Raw genomic sequence first — 24,082 nt, 5'->3', positions numbered from 1 at the left:
TCTGCAGGGCTGACTTCAAGGGCAGAACTTTCTGAAACTCATTTGGTGATACCCAGCTGAAGCTGATCTCAGTGCTCAGGTTTCTGCATTTTCCATAATTCTGGACGTGGCTTTCATACTGCAAAAGCTGTTAAAAGAAGTTAAATCCATTAAAAGAAGTTAAATAATACTCACTTATTTTAATATCTGCTCTCTGCAGTTTCCGGCTCTTAACACAAGTGAAGGTTTTACCAAGTCAGAAACTGCAATATAACAAATTATTGCTGGTGTTACTTTATGTTTGTCACAACTGAGACCTGGTATTGTCTGCACTCTAATCAGGGTGGATTTGAAAGAGAAAAAAATAGTGATATTACAAGGGTATAATTTTTTTGTTTGGTTTTTTTTTTGTGTGTGTGGTGTGTTTTTGTTTTTGGTGGGTTTTGTTTGTTTGTTGTGGTTTTTGTTGTTGTTCAGAAAGCAATTCTGTTGCTTCTCCTTGCTCAATCACAAAACCTTGTGGCAATTATCATGGGAAGTAAGGTAGTTTAGATGCAAACTTCTTACATCCCTCCTAGCACCGGAGTCCTAAGAACTATTAACCCTCCTGAGTGCTTCCCAAAAGTTCCATACTGTGGGTAGTGAGGGAGCAGAGCTTTATGGGTTTTGGTCCCTTTTTTAAGGAAGAGGGCTGTTTATGGCTGAGTGGATTGGAAGGCAGTCTTGAAGTTTTTGTGCCCTTTTTGTGTACCTTAAAGATTGCTTTAGTTTTGAAAAATGAGCTTGTCCACTGGATTGCGTAAAGATTAAGGAGATACACACATGGATTATGTATTCCATTTTAAATGTTTTACCTTTCACTTATTCTCAGGTCAGCTGCAAAGCTGACATGGTGTCAGCCAGTGCAGTAAATATGTTGCTTTATGGATGCTGGTAAACAGAGTGTTCATAAAAATATCATTTGTTGACTGTTTGCTATTAGAAATTTTTGTTTCAAGGTATTCCTTAATATATGAAAAGGTATCCCTGTCTTGAAGCACCACACATATTAAGCATCCATTTTTTTATTTATTGAGTGTCCTTTTTATGGTTATTAAATTGTTATTACTGTTATTAAATCTGAATTTTTCTATACTGAAAACACTGTCAGGGATACCTATGGAGCTACATTGTCAGCTCCTGGAAGGTAAACAGGGTAAAGGTGAGTGAAGTTTTTGTGCTTTTCTTTCTTGGGCAACATCCATTCAGAGGTTATTTTTCTCCCTGTTGGCTTTACTAAAATTCCAGATAACTAGTGGTCAAGATGGAGAGTGAAAGAACAGCATAATCAGTATTTAAAAAATATCTTTACAAACCACTGGCTATGGAAAATGCAGCTGAGGAGAGGGAGAGCAGAGACTTAGGTGGAGGCAGTGGAATGCTCAAAGCCTGAGCAGGGTAGGAGACTTGTATTTCCCTTTGTGCAGATTAAATTGGAGATTCAGCACATACAAACTTCCCTTAGGGGAGCTTTTACCTGTTGGGCACCTAATCTTAAAATCTTGAGACAAAGGAACTGACTTCCCCGAGACTGGAGGAAAAAAATGAGTTTGAATGAAGCTGACTGTGAGGGTACTTTTACCCTTATCCAGGGAGGAGGATTGTCAGTTCTAATCAAACTTGGACAGAGTTGCTCTTGGTGATTGCGTTTTGAGGATGATTATTATGACTTGCTTTCTAATAGAGCCTGGACTAGGAGAAGGGCGGAAGATGGGATTAAGAAAAATCCTATTCTGTGTCCTCATTTCTCGACATCCTTCTCAGCTAAGGTGAAAACACAGAAGGAATAGCGCAGGATTCCCTGTGGAGGGGGTTTGTGTTCAGGTGGTGATTGCCTTGCTTTAGCATCTGCTTGCAGAAGTGTTGCTTTTTTTTTTTTAACTGATTGTAAAATAATTGTTTCCGTGGCTTTGATCTTCAGCTATAATCTGATTAAGCTGCAGGTCAAAGAAATTAGCTGCACCCTGATTCAGCTGCCTGTAACAGGAATAATAATCTTTAAACTAGTCAGCATGTAAAATTGACAATAAGGTGGTTCTGTTGAAGGTGTTTTTCATTGCCATATGTGTGAGGAGGAGTTTCCTTTCAGTGTGAAAGGCACAGGGAGCATTTAACTCTCTGACCCACAGCCTGAAGGTCTCTTGCTACCTCCGTGAGAGCTGACATCACCCAAACCTGCCTGCTCCCAAAGCAAGTGATTCCAGCACTTCAGGAAAATTACGGTCATTTAAATTAGGTGGCAACTCTTCCAAGTTGGGAACGTTAAGAACTTGTTCTATAAAGGTAAAGCTGTTAAAAAAGCTGTTAAGTAGTACATATCTGTTGCACAAGTGAGTAGGTAGAGTCTGTTCACAAATAAGTAAGTAAAATCTATACTGGACACCATATACCACTGCAAAATCCTGATTTCATCGAGTCACCTATTCAGGAAAAGATGTGTCAGGCTGTTAACTGGAGCTGCTGTCTGATGTCTGTTGTATTCAGGTGATATTGAATTAGTAGGGGAAGGAAATATCAGAGATGAAGTTTATTTACGAGTTCCCTGCCACTGTTATTCAGGCATAACTGTCTAGGTTTGTACACAATCCTAAGATTGCTATAAAAATATTTCCCTTTGACGGGTCCTAATTAGATACACAGTTGCTGTCAACAAAACAGTCCAGAGAAATCAGAGTTCTTTGTCTTTCAGAACCCAATCTTTAGCAAAGTGTGCCAGCTGTAAAGGATTAGTGCCCAGTGAGTCTCTAAAAACTGTAAATAAAGCTTTATATTTTAGCAAGTGTTAGTGGGAACTCTTAGGAATTGAAGGAAAAACGCTTATTTCCCATAAAACTGTCAACCACTTGTATCAGATAGCAAGTTTTCCTCAGTGCTGAACTCCAGATGTGAATGTGTCTTGGGTACAGTGTTTGGGGGCTTCTGAGCAACCCAGTTCCCCTAAATGTGCTAGAATGGTATGTAGAAAATGTGTGTAGAATATTCAGTACCCTTGCTGTCAGTGTTTCCTACTGATTTCCCCTGCCCTGAATCAGCATGGGTGTACTTAAATAAAGACAAATAAACAAAAAGCCCACTGAGGTATTATAAGTTTTTCTTGAAGTTAACTGTTTTGAGGAAAATCTACTGTAGTGGTTGCTGGATGTTGCTGTGAAGTTCCTGCTGGGTGTGAGGCTTGCCAAATATTGCAACTGTAAAGTACAATTTTAAGTGTGTTTGACTTTTAGTATGCTAGCATAGGAAACTTACCTTTCCTACCCAAAATGAAAATTTTTCTACATTTATTAGCCCTAGTTTTCCTTCTTCTGAAAGGGAATATGTTCTGGCAGTGCCCTTGATGAGCCTTGGGATCAGTCACCTCCTGCTGAGGCAGGTTAAGGCTGCACGTGCTTTTCATTGTGGTACAATTTCTGCATACACCTCCTGGGAAGAGAAGTGCAGGGATATAAATTCCTGCTTGGAATGAAGCTATCCTGTATGGTTTTTAGTTTGTAGAATCACAGAACAAGTGGTTGGATTCTGATTGCTTTCATAAGCCCAGCTGCCTGGATTCATTGCCCATTTTAGTCCTGTAAATCCTCAATTCCTTATCAGGGGAGCTGAGTTACTGAGATTTGCAGGGGGAACTGATGCAGCTGCTGGTGCTTAGGGCTGCCAGGGGAAAACCGGGTGGAGTTCCCCTCCAGGCAAGGTGGAAAGCAGAGTGTTGTGTTCAGAGCTAGTTTTATGAGGTCTGGGGTTTTCCACGTTTTTTTGGAGAACTTGTGCTGTTGTAAATCATGGCTGGCTCAGGCTAACTGTGAAAATGAGAGAGGTGTGGTGCAAGTGAGGCTTGACTTTGAGAAAGTGTGTTACACTCTGGGTAACACAAAACTACTGCTTTGGGAACCTGGGCTTAATTTTATTTGCATATCTGGGCTTGATTATGGAGCTTATTAGCAGACCCCTGCTTCTGTAGAACAGATATTGCCCTGTTGGAGATGCAACGTGGTGTATGCAGAACTGAAAATTTGTTATTAGTTATTTAGTTATTAAAATATGTTAATTAAAGCAGAACTGAAGAATAGATACTGGAACAGAAACGAGCTGTTTTGGGGACAACAGTAAAATGGATCCATTTGTTTAGTGATACCCAAATGGAGGTTGAAGTGAGATGGCAACAGGAGGAAGACTTGAATAGAATAGTTAAGCAGAGAGGTTGTATGATCTTTTCTTGTAGGATATTAACATCAAATTAAGCAAACTTGTTCTGGTGCTGAAGACTAAGTGGGGCTGCAAAATCTTTTGATGTACCTTTCAGCCTCTCAATGTGAGGGGTTAAACCGCTTGAAAATGCGTATGGGAGAAACATCCCGATATTTGTGGGGTTTCCTTTCCTGCAGTGTTTGGGGAATGGCTTGTTTACTTTTTCTGCTTTGGGAAAACTTAATTGATCAAAAATGCTAAAAACTTGGAAATGGAAAGATGAAATGTGGTTTTCTTGTCTTCCTTGGCTAAATCCAGTGTTCATTCCAGGCTAAAAGTAGTGTGTGAGTTCCAGCAAACCAGGAGTTTATATACTCCCGGGTTCTTAAGAAAAGTTTCCTTTGCCATCTGTGAGTACTTAAATTTTAATATATCTAATACCTTCAGAACTTCAGAAGAAAGTCCTGGCTACTGTGTTTTAAAGTTTTGAAGCTTTTCAAGTTCATGAATAAAATGAAAATTCCTTTAGGTGTCAAACTGTTTTACTGAGTTGAGCGGAAGGCTTTTGTATTTGAGTCTCAAGTTTGACTGAAGCACGGGACTGAGTTGCTATTTGGTTAGGAAATTATAAAGAGTAGCTATCACAGTATATATGAAGATGGTATGTCATCTAATGGGAATGCTTGAAATACAATTTTTTTGAACTATGGTTTGTGCTTATTTGGCTTTGGACCAACAGACTTGGGGAAACTTGACTTGAAGACTGAACTTCTGATCCAACTGGGCAAGGAGGTACTTGAGGATATTCTTGAAATGATGAAGTGTGTAAGCAAGCTGTACCACGTCTCCTGGCAGGCAATGGTTTTTGACCCAGAATGAGTCATTTTAATGCAAATTCAGTATGCGGCGGTGCAAGAAAATACAAAAAAAGCTTGTTAAAATGCTTGACAATAGAAGCAACCATTGGCACTGTCAGAAACTCTTATCACTTTTCAGTGAATGCCAGTCTGTGCCTACTAGGAGTCTCTGAGCACCAGCAAAGGCTCCTTGGTGCAGTCTGTTCCAGGAACAGGTAATACATCTTTTCTCTCGAGGTGCTACTGGTGCAGAACAAGTGTGGTACCCAGGCTGCCCCCTCTTATCCTGCCTTAGGATGTGTCTGTTTTAAATAAAGGTTGGTTTGAGGTGGAAATGAGACACAGCATGCTAATGTTAGACCTACTTTACTAATTCTGTGGCCTCTAGGAAGTATTGAAATAATTTCCATGCATTTTATTAAAAATTACAGTAATAATCCCCTCAGCGTAGCTTGTTGCAAGCTTATAAAATATAAAAGGTTGTTTGCATTATGGCTGCTGAAGAGATTGGTGCTAAAGGCTCTTGTTCTGTAAGCCCGTGAGTATTCTCCTCCAAAAAAGGAATTTTTAAAATAAGTCTTTTTGGTAGAAGTTCAGTTCCAGCATATTATTAGGGCTGTGCATTTAGAGAGCATCTATTAGCAGTTGCAGTGATGTATGGCTTGAGGCTCTCTTTCATATGAATTTTCTAGGCAACAGCGAGGCAAAACTTTATGAAAAAAAAGTCTTTATAGTGGTGCTATTTGTATTTCCCCCTCTAAAACTTAGCACTTAACATAATGGAAGGTAGTTCTGCCCAAGTAATTTTCAGAGGAGCAGTTCTTGGCTTCTAAAGGGCAGAGCCTTGATGCCTGCAGGAGAATTTGGGGCTCGTGTTTGCTGGGGCAGTGCTGCGTGTCCTGTTCGGGCTCAGCAGGATCCGCGGCTTTGGCAACGCAGCTCGTGTTCTCAGCTCAAAGCAGACGTTTGCACAACTGGCAGGTAGATGTTTAAAGTGTGAGCCAGACTGCAGGAACTTGGCTGGCTGTTCAAAAAAGAGAGTTTCCAGCACCTGAGCAAGTCAGCTTTTCCTTCCGAGCGGTGGCATCGCCGGCTGCCAAGTCCCGGCATCGCAAACCTGGCTCAGCTTTGTGTCTGACTGGACTGGCAGGTCAGTGTTGGAGAGGCTCCCGAGGCACCCAGAGGTGGCTGCCGTCCTTCCTCGGCTCCCCTTAGCTCTCTGGGGGACAAGATCTGCTCTTTCTGGCTATAGTGATGGGGAGACAGCTTTTGGACAAGGAAGAAATGTTTCTTGGGCTTTCTGCATTCTCATGACACTAAATTTTTGCTCACTTGTCTCAGTAATAGGTTCTCTCTTCTTCCAGTGCTCCCTGCTGTTAGGAGTTAAAAAGCATTAGCACCTTACTGAAATAAATAAACTAAGAGAAGTTGTCTTAAAGATATTAAACTTGTGAAGCAGGTGACGAACGTACAGATTTCCTTCTGTCACCAGTTAACATATTCTTGACTTAATTAAATCTCTGGGAGCATCCCACGGCTTCTTGGATGATATGGAGTGGCCTTGGTGAGCTGCTATAGATATTTCTTTTATTTAATAAACAGATATTTTGTGAAGGGACTTTCTCCTAATGATACGTATCCTATTCTGATATCTTTTTAATCCTCATGTGGATCTCAAAACCTTCCCTGTAATTTGTGGCCAGTAGGTAGAACCCAGAACAACCTGAAAAGCTGTTTTTACAGTCACCACATCATAATGGCAAGAGAAAGTATATGCTGGTTTCTGAAGCCTCTTTAGGGATTAGGTGGTGCTTTCTCCTGGTTCCCTGTTCTTTCCCAAGCTGGCACCTGACATAGATGTTAGTCACAGTGCAGCTTTCATCTAGTTTTTTTTGCTGAGGCAGGTGAAGCGAGCATTTCATGTGCCGGGAGGATTCCACATCTGGTGTGGGAAACTTGCACTCTGCACATCTGTGTCACCATTTGAATGCAGCAAAAGCACAGGGACGTGTTCCACCCAAACTCAGCCAAAGCAGTCAGCCTCGTGTCCCCTCTGCCAGCCCTGGGTTAATTCTGTGTCGCTCAAACAGGCCAGCGGTGCTGCTCCTTGAAGTTTGATGTATTGCTGACACAGTGATTAATTGTGGCATCTCCATTGCCTGTTTCATCCAGACATCGACCATTCCTAAATACTTATTTATTGAGGATTGTATCCTCATATTCCTTTGCTTGAGAAACTATTTGCCAGCCTCCACCAGCAGTGGGGATTTGCAGAGGATGTTCAGTGCAGGAGTTGTAGATAGTCGCCTGTAGTTGCCGTTTTTTCCTGTATGTGCTGTATGTTTTTTTTACTTGAAAACCTGATCAAAGCAAGACTTTAGGGAAGCAGTTCAAGGAAGAGGTAACTGGGGAAGCCATAGTCTTTATCACTTCTCACTAAGGAAAACTAGTGCAGCACAGAGGCAGGAGGGCTCTACCAGTGTGCTGACAGGCACTGATGGGAGTTTGCTTTGCTCTCACTGTTGGCTGCTGCATTTCACATGTGACAACTTAATATCAAATTCCCAGATCAGGTAAGTGGTATCACTGATGTTGGCAGGATGCTACTGCCACGTAAAGCTTAAAATATAAAGTATAATGTAACTGGTTTTTAGGTTGTAGTTTTTTGAAAAGAGGCTTAAGCAGGGAAAAGTGAACAGTGCTTTATGGGATGAGCTAGAAGCAGTCACACTGTTGAGCAGCAGTAGCTCAAATCCACGGGATAAACCAGAGCAGTGTGGGTTGGAAAGCAGACCACCATTGTGTGAATGTGCTTTAGCATAATTCAGTTATTTTGATCAGTCAGTTTCTAATTTATTGTTTTATTGCTTTCTTACAGGCAGGCAGAAGTCCTGAAGGCTGACATGACAGGTAATTGCCTTTATTATATAATTGATCTAGGCTAATGTTTGATTCCTGGTTTTATTTTCCATTTATGTTCCTTATGCTTATCCTAAGAATTCTGTAGAAAGTGTGTGACTTTATATTAAAGGCTTGTCCTCTCTATGTAAGTAAATAGCATTTTATCAATTGTGCCCCTCTTGCCTGTGTCTAAAATGTATTTTTAAAGTTGTCTTTGGATGTTCTAAACATTTGGAGATGGAGGTCACGCCTCTGCTCCTCTCTGAGATTCCTGCCTGGACTAGCACAGGGACTGCTGTACTTGGGATTAGCCGGGATCTGGGTGGTTTTGAGGAACCTTGGTGGTTGAAGTGCTGATCTGAGCATTACCCCACATGTTGTGAAAGTGCAGCCCTACACACTGCGAAATGCTACGAGCTGTGATTTAAGTCGTTTATATGAAGGCATCAGCTCCACAGTACAAGCAGTTCCCTTAATGAACCTCTGCTCAGGTGTGCTTTGCCACGTGTAGTGAACGTAGCAGGTTGGTGTGTAGTCCCCATAGGAATATTAAAACCACCTGGATCCACCTAACACATCAGGATGGTTTCCCTGGGGTGAGGCCCATCCCTGTGCTCCTGCAGCCCCAGCCCAGGTGATTTGCCAAGGCACGGGAAATTGGACTCTGTAACTCCAGATAGCAGGGAGCAGTGCCTGCACTCACCCTCCTTGATGGAAAGCAGACAGCTACCAGAGTTAGGAAATGGCAGGCATGCAGGAATACTTGCCCACAGTGTTCTCCTAAATACCAACAGCATGTGTCCAGGGACTGTCCTGTTTTGCATCCCTCTATGGATTTATTTTCTGCAAATTTTTTCAGGCTATGCTGGAAGTTTTTCTAAATTCATCCAGTGGCAAGGAGTTCTGCAGCTTAATGACTCCTGTCTGTTTTGGTTTTTAACTTGTCAGCTGCTGACTTAGCTCATGTCTAGTTCTGGTGTCGTAGGAGACTGATCAGTTAATCAGTGATCACTCAGCCCCCAACCCATCTGTAGTTCTTGTATTTCACTATTCTGATGAATCTCTGATAAAAGCAGGTGTTTGGTGTTGTGTATCTTACACTGAGCTCTGTTCTTGCATTTGGTAGGTGAGTGAAAAATCAGAGTAACTACATAAATTTGAGTGCTACAAAAACTGTTGTGTCTTTTTGTTTTTTTTCTTTGTTGCTCAGATTCGAAGCTGGGTCCAGCAGAAGTCTGGACGTCCAGACAGGCTCTACAGGACTTATATCAAAAAATGCTGGTGACCGATTTGGAATATGCTTTAGATAAAAAAGTGGAGCAGGACCTGTAAGTACCTCAGTAAATTTTTGTGTGTATATATGTAATCTGGGCTGATGAGCAGGAAGCCCTGAGACTTCCCGAAAAGTGAGTGTATCCTGTGAAATGGTTGTCTTATTTCCTTTAAAATGAGAGCTGTGTGAGAATGCACTGCAGAGCCAGTGAAGAGCATTCAGTAGGTTAGTATTTTACCTCTGGCAATTTAGTAGCAGCCAAGTCATGCAGAAGTGGGTTTTGGAGAGCCAGATGGGAGGGGAGAGAGCTAAGGAACATCAGTCTGCGGTGCTGCCAGGGAAGGGCTGAAGGCTGCAGTTTCCAGAAAGAAGAAAGTTTGCCTGGTGTAATCACCTGGAGCTTTGAGCAACGTCTAACAGGAGTTGGGTAGCTGCTCAAGACTCTCATTTTAAGCCTTCTTAGGTATTGCTGAGCAGAGGGAAGAATATCAGGGGAAAACTTAGTGGGGTGCTCGTGGCACCTTAAGAATCAGGAGAAGATCCTGCTGGGTTTCCTCCATGCCCTGAGTCCGTTCCCTGGTATTTAAGATGCAGACATGGGTTGTAACAAGCTTAGTTAAGTGAAGCATGTGGTTTTTCCAGCACTGAGAGAAGTGAGATAAGTAGGCTGGCTGAGTTGTCCTGTCCATGCCTCCAGTTACTTAGTAATTTTTAACCCTCACCTCTACACCCCACATCTTGTTTTAGAGAGTAAGTTCTATGCTGCTTAAACCAGAACAATTACAAGCAAATATTATTGCTGTTACAGTGTTACCTGTATATATACACATGCATATATATGTTAGTGATATACACATATATCAGGATATAGATATGAGAGGTGAGGAGAGGTGGTTATTCCATATTTAACATTGTATCTCATCTGCATGTTCCCTGAATTTGCATATTCTTCATGTCTGATGCTATGTAATTAAACAGTTCTTTCCTGTTGCTTATGTCATCTATGTAAGACGCTTCCAAATTAAAAAGGAAAAACCCTTTTCTTGTTTTCAGTTGGAATCATGCCTTTAAAAATCAGATCACGACGCTACAGGGTCAGGCGAAAAACAGAGCAAATCCAAATCGGAGCGAAGTTCAGGCGAACCTTTCTCTGTTCCTAGAGGCAGCTAGTGGCTTCTACACACAGGTGAGTTGCAGTAAGTAGAGGAAGGGTGGGAGGGTCAGTTTTAGGGGGGTAAGATCTGTTCTTTTCCCTTAGCATAGGAAACTATTGCTGTACGGGATCAAGCAGTTCACCTCACTAAGCTGGTGCTCTCAGCAGGACATGGCTGCAGAGCTGGTGATGTGCTTTCTTTTGATCAGCTGTAGAACTAGAACTTCTGTGCATCTGCTAGGTGTTTTGGTACAATTCAACTTCCCTTCTAAGAAAACCTTATTTAAAACCTAAACCCCCTTGTTTCGGTGAGGTCAAAGGTCCATTTCTTACTGTACTGTGGTGTGACTGCTCAGAGTGAGCATAAAGCAGCAGGAACGATCCTTCCTCGCTCTGGTCTCTGGCTTTCTGACTGTGCATCTGTTGCCTTCTTGAGCTTCTTTATATGTGAATCCTCCAGCTATTAGGAGGTCTAGCCTTCCCTGCCTCTCCAGGCCTTCATGAAGCCCTTCACTCTGGTCTCTGCAGAATTCTCTGCAGAATTTTATCTTCTAATTGTAATGTCTGCGAGTAACAATGACACTATAAAAAGCCCAAGCCCAACAAACATGTTAGCTGATGATTTCGTTGGTACTCTTAGTTCTTTTTTTTCTGCCACTTCTCTAAAAATTCCCATTCAGCTTCTCATTACTGTGTGTGTATTTGTGGGACATTCCTTTCATTCCCTATATAGTGAAGGATAAGCAAAGATAATCAGTTTGTTCTTGGACTGAGTTACTCAAGTACAGAACTAAGTGCAGAAAATGCAGATGCACAGGATGTGTGTGGTGGCCTAATGTTTTTCTGTGTCCCTTCCTTGTAACTCCTAACACTGAGGATGAGCAACTTTTTAAGAATGTGTCTATACTACATACATATTTAAATTCAACTTTATTTTCTCAATAATACCTGACTTAGTGCCCACCACAGTTGTACGCTGAAGTAGGGTGGTTGTACCTAAGAGTATTATGTAGCATTTACAACACGTGATGTCTTGCTGTTTTTTTGATCAAGACTCCCAGGTTTACAAGCCTTCAGTCTTAATTCTGTGTTTTTGTTAACATTTATTTAGAATTTCATACTTTGGCTCTAGAAACTTCTCTTCCCCTTAAGCAAAGCGATTGTTGAGTGCTCTTGTGATAAGTATATTTTGTGAAAATTTCAGTTAATCGCAAAAAGGATGCAATTCCTGTTCCTTACATATTTTTGCCCACACTCTTTCCAGTGTTAGATTGCAGCTTGTAGATTATGGAGAATAAGAGTCAGTGTGTGATAAGGGCCTTAATAAAGATTACTTGCCTTTCTTTCCCTTTCCCCCCTCGTTTGGTGTGTGCTTCAGCAACATTGTGGTTGCTGAATCCTCTCTCTCAAGTAGTGGTCTGACTAAACTTTCTGTCATGGCTGGTTTGCACTGCCTTCAGGTTACAGCACTCACAGGAGGTCATTCTTACTGTACCAATTCCCAGTTTGATTCCAGACATCTGCAAGGCCACCCCACGTGTTTTTACAGAATCCTCGTGGTTACCCTTTTTCCCCTTCAGTATTGTTTCTTGAAAGCTGCTTATTTGACAGCCTGTGGCACGTTTGCCAAGGGTTTCCTACCATCTCCACCATTTGTCTTGCAAAAGCCTTGTTCTTCCCGGCGGTGGATCAGGGAATTTTGCTCTTCTTGAGTTTGACACCATAGACTGGCTTTTTTTTCTCTGTTTGCTGTGATGTTAATCATCCCATTTTTAGTCTGAAGACTTGGCTCAGCCGAGATACCTGCTCTCCAGCTGAGAGACCTGCGTAAATGACATCTTTGAAAGAGAGCATGAGTTCTCTTAATTCAGCATGTTGGAAGATGTCAAGTTTCTCTTTTTTATCCAGCTTTCATCTGTGAGATCCCTCTTTGTCAGGGATTTTTGTCTACTGTGTAAAAGACAGAGCAAAAGAGGGAGGGAGGTGTAACACAAACCTCTCTCTGCAGTAAGCAAAAGCATCGCGTAGTGTGTTTAGCTGTTGACAGAGTGTGCATCTCTGGGCTTTCTCTGTGCCTTTATCTGGAAGTGGAACCCTGCTGCAGGGCTGTTTTATTTGGAGACTGAGCATGTTCCCAGCTGGGAGAAAGTCTGTCACTTCTTACCTGCATTTTTAACCCTATAACTCAGCAGAACAAACACTTTTCATCACTCCCTCATTGCTGTTTCTTTCCGGAGTATTTGCTGGAGTCCATTAAAAAAAAATTCAAAAGCACTAATTGGAAGGGCAGAGTTCAGGTTTTCATTCAATCAGCTTTTGAGATACTTGATCAAGTAACTGGTATCTTGTTCCTTGAAAGAGTCTCACTGGCTTAACACAAATATTTACTGACAGCTCAGCCGCTGAACTGTTCCTATTGCCTCATTGCTTACAAATTTGGTATTATTCCAGCTCCTCTTTAAAGTTTAAGTTTGGATGGTGCTGTTTCTTACATTGGAACAAGCTGATTTGGAGGTTGAGGGACATTCTTTTCTATTATTTTCAAAGAATAGTGTCACTTCATCAAGGTATAAAACCCACGGTGTTCCTCTTCAGTGCCCAACTTAAAAACAATCAAAACAGAAAAAATGATAAAACCACAAAACCCAACAAGATTTGTAGACCTCCCATAGCCCATCTCCATCCTTGGTGGTTTAAATATGAGAACTGAGTTGCTTACTGGTTTGGGATGGACAACTCTTTCTTCTCTTCACAGTTCTGGGCAGACTAGTGTACTATGGAGCTCAATGATTTCCATATGGAAAATGTAATTTGAAGTCTCACTTGTTTACACTGTTTAGCTAATCTGTGCCTCCCAAGTGATGCTCTGTTAGTTTTGTTACTTGCTTCTGTGCTTTTCTGATGACTGTCTCTAGCTGCTGCTACTAAACTCGAGCTGTTTTTGTAGTTATTACAGGAATTGTGCACAGTTTTTAACGTAGACTTGCCGTGTCGTGTAAAGTCTTCCCAGCTGGGAATCATTAGCAATAAACAGACGCACACCAGCGCCATAGTGAAGCCACAATCCAGCTCCTGCTCTTACATCTGCCAGCACTGCCTTGTTCACCTTGGAGATATTGGTGAGTTGGGGAGGGAAAAAGAGGTGGGATGTTGAGTTCTACCTGTGTTGTTCAGCTCTCCTGAGAGGGATCTTCACATACCATGGCCAACTGCTGGAGCAAATGTGCTCCAAATTAGTAGCCACTTGCTGATTGTGCCTTTGGTGGTTGCTGAAAGGGGAAAGAGCTGGAAAGAAATGCTGTTAGAGTTTTCTAATGTGTGTTAACACATTAACACATGGCCACAGTTAACCACTGGCTTTCTAGTGATCTGCTAGAATCTGTCTTGTAGTGTTCTAGTCGTGTTCCAGCTGGTAGGCACAGGGAAATGTTGAAAGCAGTAATTATTGTAAAAGCTTGTTGCAGCAGGCCAGCACACTTCTCCATTCCAGAACATCAACATCTTAGATACAAGGGCAACAGTTAGAAATCTAGACTCTCATAAACCACATTTCTTTTTTAGATTAAGTACAACAGGTTTATTTTTTTCTTGATTTGAGTAGAACTGTGTGTTGTAGAAAGTTCCCTTTTCACAGGAATCCGCAGCTGCTTTTGGAACAACCTAAAAGCAGATCTAGTTGGTGATTGTGCAAATGGGGATGATTTGTAGCTCTCTGGCTGTGGTGCTGTCACACCTTTGTATTTAAGAACTGCTAAGCTGTAACACTGGGTCTGAGGCAAAACAACCACCTCAAAATTCAACATGTCAAATCCTGGTGCTGTTTGGTGTCATTGTATGTTCCTCTGACATACAATTCTTAAAATAATATTCTTAAAATAATAGTTTATTCTTAAAATAATAGTAAAATGCTCTTCAGGTAAACTGGGTTATATCAGAGTGAGTGCAGGAGAGTTTGATTTTATGCCTCAACTTGTTTTTTTTGCTGTTTTCTTAGCTCGCTATAGGAATCAGACCAGCCAGGCAGAGTCATACTATAGACATGCAGCTCAGCTTGTCCCTTCCAATGGTGAGTCTGGGATACCTTTCCAGTTCATAATTCCAAAGAAGGATTTGGGGTATAGCTTTTCCTGTGTGGCAGTTGGAAACCCGAACTTTTATATAAATCTCCTTCCCCAAATTCTCCAAACAACCATGCAGCAAAGCCTGACCCACCACTAAATCATTTAGGTAATGGTTATTTGCATGATCTGTGTCACTTGTCTCCTTTTTGGGAAGTTTTAGAAACAAAGAAGGCAATACACAGCTTTGCTGCTGCTGTTCTGTGTTACATGCATACATTATAAAAGACAATTAATGAAAACTTGCCTTTTTTTTCTTTTATTGTTTATTCCCATGCCCGTTTTATAAAGTTTAGTAGCTAAAATAGCATTTTTCGAGTTGCTCATGTAAGTTAATGAATTTTTTACTTCAGGGATCTAGCTTTTCAGCTATTGGCTTAGAGACCCAAAATGTAGGGATGGTGAGAGAAGGATAAATCACTTTTGAACCAGGCTGATGAAACCAATAATTGAATTTTTTAGCCAGTTGTGTTGTAATTGCAAAATTCTCTGTATTCTAACTATGGAAATCTTTTATTCTCTAGGCAACAAAATGTGAACTGTTGACAGTTAGATTTGCCTCATGAGGTAAAACTGGCCAAGATTTTTTCCAAATAGATGGAGATGAATAAATAAGTGTTGAAAGCTGGGTTTCAGCAGTATATTCTTATTTAGACAAAACCCCCAAACAAACTCAAATAACAGAAAAAAACAAACAAACGAAACCAAACAGAAACTTCCACAACCAATCCTTCTCCTTCCAAAACAAACCAGGAAAACCAAACAGGTACTGCACCACAAATTTAGAAGCTTTTTCATTTAAGTGGTAGAGATACAAGGGTGCAGTAGAAGCATCCTTGGATGGATCTGAGCCTTGTCTCTTGGAGAACTGAGGACTTTATGCTCCCTTTTCAAGTGGCCACCCTTACTCTGACATCGAGCACGCTTCACTCCATGACAACTTGTCTCTTTCTCCCTCAGGTCAGCCTTATAATCAGTTGGCTATCCTAGCTTCCTCCAAAGGAGACCACTTGACCACAATTTTCTACTACTGCAGAAGCATTGCTGTGAAGTTTCCTTTCCCAGCTGCCTCCACTAACCTACAAAAAGCACTTTCTAAAGCACTGGAAAGGTGAGACTAAGGATGAATTCCTTCCACTCACATAAGATGGAAGAGACTTTTTCCAGCTGTACCTCCCTTGCCAGAAGTTGTTAACTTTTGGTAGTAGACACAGAAGTTCTCCATCCCCTGTCCAATCAGAGCATCCTCACACAAGTGTGGAACAAAAAATAGTTTGTGATGCTCCTGGCTGTGATTAGTGAATGCAGGAAATAAGCATATTGTGCCAGCATGACAAAGTAACTTTTCATGGACTTTCCTCCTTTATTTTGAAATAATTCTGTAATGTTATGTGCAGCTGTGTGTAACTCCAAAGACTGAAGTTGGGTATTTCTGTTCTAAATGTAGTCGTGATGAGGTGAAGACTCGATGGAGCGTGTCTGACTTCATCAAGGCATTTATTAAATTCCATGGCCATGTGTACCTGAGTAAGAGCTTGGAGAAGCTGAGCCCTCTTCGAGAAAAGCTGGAAGAACAGTTCAAGGTTAGTTCTAACAACATATCAATTAGTATATTGAGGAGAATATTTTTAGCCGCTGAGTTCTGAAATCACAGTCCAATAATAACTCTTTCACATGCTAAAATACAGGAAGCTCAAGTAGCCAGTTAGGGAAGGTTTGCATTGCAGCTCCCACTGGGTAGTTCTGATAACTTATGCCAAGAGTAGGGATTTTTCCCATTTGACGTGTGGTCTTTTATTGGTGGAGATACAGGAGAAATCAGTGACCACTGTTGATTCTCTGCTCTTTAACCTGGGTGATTCTTGGATACCTGTGAAAGCACTTGATTCATCTGGGAAGTCTTGGCTCAGTCTTGGCCTGAGGAATTTGGATGGCGTTCATTCACTTCCCCTAGTTATTAGTGCTGCTTTTCATCTGCCTCAGACAACTTGTCTCTCCTGTTTGCCTCTAAAAAGTGTCTCAGTAAGGCCTTAATTTGTGTGTAGACGTGAACTATTCAGAACACGTTTCCTCTGGAAACTCCATGAGTTCCAGCTCATTAGGTTGGACAATACAGCAAAGACTGAAACAACAAGTATTTTGTAAGGTATTTGTACAAGGTAATACATTTTCTAAGAGGGTGTTTTAGTGTTAGGTGACTTTTGGAAGCTGCTCTGCTTCAGCTTCTTAATTGGTGGAAAAGGAGCAGGGAGTATGGATTTGTTCAACACAGCAGTGGCTGCTTTTCAAAATTAAGGAGAAGATGGTCTTAGCATAGAAAAACTTACAAATGTTCTTTACAGTGTCTTTTTACATTTTTTGCCTTGAATTGGGCTGCTACAGCTAGGTCCAAACTGTCTTTAAAATAAATTTTAAAAAACCACAGAACTAGCTGTGAATTGTATTAGCTTTGAATGTGGGCTGTTAATGTTGTTTCAAAATTAAATAATTGTGTATCTGTGTGTGATGTTGGCTGTTGAACAAGTACTGCTTTTTCCACAGTGCTTATGATCAATAAATATGAGCATTGCTCAGGCATGTGGAACAGTCTTAGCTTTCTGGACTGAGTCAGGGTGTTAAAACAGAGCTAATTGAGCCCTGCTTTGTGCTTAGATTACTTTTTTGTTTATATTATGCAATATAAGGCTTAATTTCCTAGAGAGCAACTCTTGTGGATTCAGTGGGTTGAATGTGGATGTGAAGTTGGCTGTATGGTGAGAGATCAGTTTAACTTTGTGGCTGATTTTAACTCTGAGGAGAGCAGTTGCAGGGTTGGGAGTGTTCAGTCAGGCCCACGATGCTGCTGCTGGCAGCTCTGCCAGTCTGAGTTGTTGGCTGTACAGTGCTTCATGGCCTAAACTAAAGAATCCAGGTTGAACGTGGGCTTTTCCTGATGCTTACACTAGTTAATCCACTTGCCTCCCTGATTGTTGTGTCTGAAGATAAGTTGGTTGGGTTTTAGGATATCTCCGTTTTTTTTCCCCAAAAAGCATTAAAGTTTCTTTTCCTGTCCTGAGACAGGTGACTTTCCAGCACAGTTACAGAAAGGCATTTGTAAATAACTCGTGCTGTTTTAGTCCACCAAGGCATTCCATGACCCATGAGGTCAGATGTGGAATTAGTTTTTAATACATAACCACCCAGTAGTTAAATTTTCCTGGGGTGTTTTTTTAAAATGTCATCTTCTCTGTGCTGTTTCTTTGAGAGGCTGACCAATCCAGTGGATCTGCTGCAGTGCTGTCACTGCACGTTCAAGTTGCACTTGCTCTGAAAGAGAACAGTAACCAAGGGGATGTTGATTTGTTGAGCATCTGAGCTGGTGTACAAGCAAAATCCTTGGGTTTAACAGTAGGCACCTTCCCAAGTCCTGCTGGGAAGCCCAGTGCTGTGCCTGTAGGGACGACCTGAAAATAAAATCCAGAATGAGTGTTGCCTTGAGGCAGAAGCATTAGTCAAGCAGTGAAGTAACAACTGCTAATCCTTTCAAGTGTGTGTGCTTCGCCATCTAAAAATACATCCCCCGTGTGTCTTTGCTGCAGAGGTTGTTGTTCCAGAAGGCCTTCAATTCTCAGCAGTTAGTCCACATCACTGTCATCAACCTGTTCCAACTGCATCACCTGCGAGACTTCAGCAATGAAACCGAGCAGCACAGCTACAGCCAGGATGAGCAGCTCTGCTGGACACAGCTCCTGGCTCTCTTCAGTGAGTGTGCAGGCTAATTGATTTTTGTAGTTCTCTTTGGTTTTTTACATGGAATCCATTAGTGATTTCCTGTCAGTATCCAGCTTAATGGTTATGTGAGGTAAGCGCTGAGAATAGACATCAGGGAGAAAGTTTAGAGAGAAGATGGTTGCACAGGGTCATTTATGAGCTGACTAACACTGGATTTCTGAGCCCTGGACGTACTCTGAAGTTTTACAGAACTCTGCATCGTTTTCCTGGTTCTGAAAGAACATTTTAACTTGGGTGCAAAGCTGGATCCAGCTTGGCAGTGGGTAGTACCACTCCTGGGGAGCTGCTCCCCAGTTGGCTGCAATGCAGTTGAAGTTGGAATGGAGCTGGTCCTGATTCCACAGGGCTGAACTAGAAGCTGAGTCAACTAAGACTTCAACTGCTTTTGTGCCCATGATAATATTGACTAGGAGATAAGTGGGAGTGCTGAGCATTTTAGACTAAGAAAATAAGCATTATGTGGCTAATCTGATCCAATCCGTGATCAGCTTGGCCTTGTTTGTCAACACCTAAATTTCTGAAGAACTGGATTTCTTCAGATTCCAACCTGGAGCTGGTTCTGAAAACACCATGGTCACACTGGTGTGGTTACTGTTTCTCAGCTCTTATGCCCTAAGGGCTCTGGGCTGGGTGCCTGCCTGCAGAGTGGGCTCCAGTGCATTTGTGTGCCTGCTGACTTGGGAAAGTGGATAAAATGCAGTTAGATAGTTGAGTTGATAATTTCTAATAAATAGGTGAGTGAATAATTTTGCACTGGGCTCATCTCACCCTATTTTTTTAACTTAGCCGTGACACTTAAAGGGAAAAACCCACCAAGGTTCTGTTTCATGGTAGAAAAGTATTAAAAAAATATCTTCTGATTTGTTGGTGAATTGTTTAAGATGAAGTAATTGGGTTTTTTTTGTTCTAAATAACTAGCTCTTAAAAACAGGGGGATGTGTTTGATTAGATGATGTTCAGCTTTAGCACGTCATTCCCACATTGTGGAATTTGTTTGTTCTGTTTTTTCCCTTTACTCTGTTTGTAGTGTCCTTTCTTGGAGTTCTGTGCAAGTGTCCTTTACAAAACGACTACCAGGAGGACTCTGGGGCTGCATATCCTCTTCCAGCTGTGAAGGTTTCCATGGACTGGCTGAAACTTAGGCCCAGTGTTTTCCAGGAGGCAGTGGTTGATGAAAGACGGTAGTGAGTGTTAATCTTTCTTTTGATACCTTTGATTGCATGAATTCATAATTACTGGTGATCCACAGATTAGTCACGGGAAAAGCGATCATGTGACTCATTATTACAGACGTTAAAATCATAGAAAGTATATGTGCTAAAGAGTTCATAAAGCAAAACATGAGACTTGTGGGTTAAAGGAGTAAATTCAGTGCTTTAATTTGCTTTAGGTTTGCACATAACTTTTGTCTTTTTTTTAAATCAGTGGGGTCTAGTTTATAATGTCTGACTTGAGCATAACTACTGAGTGTTCCTGTAGTCTAATCTATTGTAATGGTTTCTCAGATTATTGAGGGAGGTGGCAGCAGAATACTTGGCTTAATTTCATGTACTAAGCCATCTCTTGGGCAGTGCTGGAATCCAGTTTTTCTGGTTCATCACCCAGAAATTAAATTGAATTTAGTAGAGAGGGTCCTTAAATGTCAGTGCAGGCATTTCTGTTCTGGACTGTTGCTCTGATTTTTCACTTCTGCCACTAATCTCATAAATTTAGGCTTAAATAGTTCAAAACATCCTAAAATAGTTCTTTGTTGCCTCCATGGTGCCCATCACTAAAGCAGAAGGATGCTTGGGCTTTTGGGTGGCATCTTTTGAAAAACTGGAGCAAGCAGCCTGTTGGTGGCAGTTAAACGTTAACCACTTATGCAGTGATCAGTGTGATTTGAAAATTATTTGCTTCAGGGCCTTTGGGAAGAATTTCCAGTCATTGCTTGTACTGGTATTGCAGGACAAGGCAGGGGACTGCCAGTTCACCTCTAGGTTAATGGTCTTACTCAGTGCAACCCTTACCTAGAGTTACCTTTGTGGTAACTGCTCCAGTATCACAGAGCACTTGGGAACTTAGATTGGCTTTTAAAAAATAGTAATTTTTTCAAGAAGGTGGTCTTTTCCCTGCCACTTGAGAGAAACTTTACCTTTTCTTGGGAATCAGAGGATTAATGGAAGCTGTGACTGTGTAATGGAGTTCAGTGTTCCCTTGGTAAAGTGAACACATCCCGTGTTTTGCCATTTTCACTTATGGTTTGTCTGGTTTCTAATTTACAGCATATGGCCCTGGCTGATCTCTCTTCTAAACAGCTTCCAGCCTCATGAAGAAGATCTATCCAGTAATAATGGTAAGGACACTTCCAGTCTGTGCTGTAGAGCACTGAGAACAATGCAGGTTTTTCGTGATGGTGGGGAGAATTGCAGTTGAAGAGCAAATAAGGAAGGAAGTAGTCTTCTAGTATTAGTATTATTAGCATTGCAAATGCTGCTTTCTTGTGCTGAGCAGACTTTGCTCTGCTTTATCATTCCTGAGCTCCTCAGGTCACAGGGTGGACCAGTTAATAGAAGGCTTTAGGATGTGTAGTGACCATGCTGAGGTATCTGCTTATGATACTGTGCTCAGTGCTTTCATGCTTTCCTTACGTTATTTACTGTCTGTTTGCTAGCAACCCCCCTTCCAGAAGAATTTGAGTTGCAAGGATTCCTGGCTCTGAGGCCCTCGTTCAGGTGGGTAACAGCTGAAGGATCCTGTACTCTTGCTGATGTCATGACTTTGACGGACATTGACCTGTTCCCTGCAATATCTTATTTATGAGTATTTACTGCTGTATGGATTGATGTAGCTCTCTTCAAAACAAATGTAATGGACAATGTAGCAAAACTCTGAAAATCTTGAGTTTATAGTAATGCTCATGACTTTTTTTTTGTTTCACTCTGTAGTCTTCAGACTTATAAATGGAAAGGGAAAAATTTAAGAAGTGAGAAAAGGAATGCTTTTACATGAAACCTGCTTGATGTGATTTTCTTTTGCTGGTTTTTGCTCTGTTTTTAACTGCATTCCTGTACCTAACATCATCCACAAACGCTGACTAAATATTAGATATATTCACTCAATTATTATTTTTCTGATTTTGATTATCACACAGATGAGCTTTTGGCCTTTTGTTATTTAAAAAAACCCACCAAACCTTCTTAATATGTAGATGGATCTTACCAGAAGAAAATTACATCTGTAAATCAGATGTCTCTTAACAGTCATGTTTTGAATAACTCCTTATGCAAGTTTACAGCTTTTAATAGAGTAATGCTGGCATGTTGTATTTCTAAAGAAATACAATGTTGCAGAGGGTAATTGTGTAATTAATATTCCCTCTCCTGTGTCAATACTAGGAACTTGGATTTTTCCAAAGGCCACCAGGCAATTACAGGAGATAAAGAAGGGCAGCAACGTCGGATACGGCAGCAGCGCCTGATCTTCACAGGCAAATGGATCGCTGATAATCAGCCGAGGTAAGTGAAGTATTTCCCTGCTGTATTTCCCTGCTACCATGAGCTGAGGTAACACAGGTGCCAGAGCTCAATGTTATTTTTCTTTCTGTTCAACACAACAATTGCCTGTAGTGTGAGTACAAGATGCTGACAGCGCTAACAGCATGTTCTGTGGGTCTACATGCCATTGCTTCATAGACTGGTTGTGATAAGTAATGTAGTTAATTGTACTTGCTTTTCAATTGTTTTCTTCTTCAGGTTGATTCAGTGTGAAAACGAGGTAGGAAAGCTGTTGTTTGTGACAGAAATCCCAGAGCTGTTACTGGAGGACCCTTGTGAAGCCAAAGAGAGTCTCGCCTTGCAGGAGACATCCATGGCAGAGCCACTGTGTGCCGATGGGAGCCCTGGACTCAAATCAGTTCTGGCCTCTGGCAGAAGCCTGAGCAACAACTGTGATGCAGGAGAAAAGCCAATGGTCACGTTCAAAGAGAACATCAAGCCCCGGGAGCTGAACAGGGAGCAAGGGCGCATCTATCCCCCGAAAGACGTAGCGAGGGAAAGGCGGGACTTTAGCAAAGGAATAGTGGCCACTAAGAACGATGGGAAGAAGGATAACAATAAAAGGAAGAATGAGACCAAGAAATGCGGCTTGGATAAGATGCAGGAAGCGGGGAAGCAGAACGTGGCAGTTCAGGTAAGCCTTTAGCTCAAAGGGATGCTGTGTCTGAGGAGGTACCATGAGTGTGTCAGGGAAGGCACTGCTTTTGTATGCTAGAGCTGAGGTCTCACTGTGGGCACTGCTAATGCAGCTAAAGCACAAAAATATAAAACACTTCTACCTCAAAGACCAGGTGTTGGTGATCTTTGGGTCTCTGCCCTTTCCCTTGATGCTGTCTCAATTTTGGGGGAGAAAAGGATAGGGAGCAATGAAAGGTGATTTTGCTGTGTTAACTGTCTTTAAAAAAACCAAAACAGACTTCTACCCATTCCACCAGTTATTCAGGCCACCAAGGCTGTTCCCATGGCCAGGCTGCAGTCATGCCTCACCCATGCTGTGGTCTGTTGAGAAGGAACTGAGTACTCTGCATTTTCAGTTCAGTTGACTTGTGCACTTCCAACAAACTGAACACGTCACAAAGGCACCGAATAGCATATGAGGAGTAAGATCCTCTGTACTGTGGGTGCAGTCAGGTGTCTCTGTGGAAGTAAGGAGAGCCATGCTGCTCTTAAATTGTAAATCTGTGCTCAGGAACTTGCTCAAAATTGTTGATTTTCACATCAGCTGCTCTTTTATCAGCTATATTTTTTTAGGGGCATGCTTTTTTCTGTATTTCTGTGAGCATTATGTACAAAATCTGTCGAGTAAACAATGAATTTACTGGTCTGACTTCCACTGAGTTGTAATAAATAAGAGTGGAGAGTCTCAGGCTGATCTGATCTGTACCTGGACAATCTCAGTCATTCCCCCAGTGATGACTGGAACCATTTAATGATAGTAATGGAGACTAATATCTCCCTAGAGAAACTGTGTCAGTTCTTCAGTGTTCTTGCAAGTGGAAATTATTTCCTAATGCACTTTATCTCTCGTGCCTCTGTGTAAGCCCATTACTACTGCCCAGGACAGGTCTGCAGAATAACTTTTTGCAACTTCTCTGAAGTCCTGTGTAACTGAGGTCTTGTTTTCCCTAGGCTAGACAGACCATCTCTTTTAGTCTTTCTAGCTTGTGGTGTTAGGACCCTTGGATCATTCTTCTTGTTCTCCTCCTGATTATTTGCTATTAAACATCATGGATATAAAATGGAAGGTCTGAACTGGCAGCATTATTCAGTTGGTTTTGCAGAGGGTCCTATCAGGGAGGGCAAAGTGTTACTGTAAAGGCTACAGAAACCGTGTGGGAATTGTTTGTGACTCGCTGAATCTGACTCTGGTATCTGAAAACCAACACAGGTGAGTTAGAGTAGCAAGTTTCTTATTTGTTTGTCAAACATGTCTGGAATGTGGTTGCAGGCCTGAGCATAACTCCCAGTTTTGTTTTTTGTGCCCCTGTCTTGCTAAATAAGGACTTGAGGCTGATTAAAAACCCACCAGATCTGAGAAATATAAGTAGCTTTTTAGATAGGAAAAATAACTTATTTATCAGAAATTTGCTTGTCTTAGTCTTAAGAGACAACAAACCCAGGAAGAACTTATTTGAAACCCAGCAGTAGCACAATCTGCTCTGATGTGGTTGGTCATCCTTCTTCTCTTCTTCATTAGAAATTAATTTTGACTTTTTAGTTCCATCAGCTGTATTTATGAAAACTAATCCAAATAAGTGCCTTTTGTTTTGTGT

The 24,082-nt window shown here is 41.5% G+C and overlaps 1 protein-coding gene across 6 annotated transcripts in view; it reads left to right on the top strand.

The window, feature by feature from the left end:
• SMG7 (SMG7, nonsense mediated mRNA decay factor) overlaps positions 1–24,082 on the top strand; it is a 50,770-nt gene that overhangs the window by 12,858 nt on the left and 13,830 nt on the right. For 5 of the 6 annotated variants that reach the window (XM_027694745.1, XM_027694743.1, XM_027694740.1 and 2 more), the window contains 13 exons: positions 7,936–7,967; positions 9,169–9,286; positions 10,285–10,417; positions 13,332–13,503; positions 14,379–14,450; positions 15,463–15,613; positions 15,950–16,085; positions 18,081–18,243; positions 19,301–19,457; positions 20,538–20,608; positions 20,927–20,987; positions 21,651–21,770; positions 22,008–22,443. In XM_027694745.1, coding sequence (XP_027550546.1) covers positions 7,936–7,967; positions 9,169–9,286; positions 10,285–10,417; positions 13,332–13,503; positions 14,379–14,450; positions 15,463–15,613; positions 15,950–16,085; positions 18,081–18,243; positions 19,301–19,457; positions 20,538–20,608; positions 20,927–20,987; positions 21,651–21,770; positions 22,008–22,443 — 1,822 coding nt within the window. The remainder of the gene's footprint in view (positions 1–7,935; positions 7,968–9,168; positions 9,287–10,284; positions 10,418–13,331; positions 13,504–14,378; positions 14,451–15,462; positions 15,614–15,949; positions 16,086–18,080; positions 18,244–19,300; positions 19,458–20,537; positions 20,609–20,926; positions 20,988–21,650; positions 21,771–22,007; positions 22,444–24,082) is intronic. The other variant, XM_027694741.1, reaches the window with a different exon arrangement.

This window comes from Neopelma chrysocephalum, unplaced genomic scaffold (genome assembly GCF_003984885.1).
Source record: "Neopelma chrysocephalum unplaced genomic scaffold, ASM398488v2 Primary Assembly neopelma1_98, whole genome shotgun sequence".
Lineage (NCBI taxonomy): Eukaryota > Metazoa > Chordata > Aves > Passeriformes > Pipridae > Neopelma > Neopelma chrysocephalum.
The sequence above is the reverse complement of the archived record's forward strand: the minus strand, read 5'-3'. Positions and strand labels throughout refer to the sequence as shown.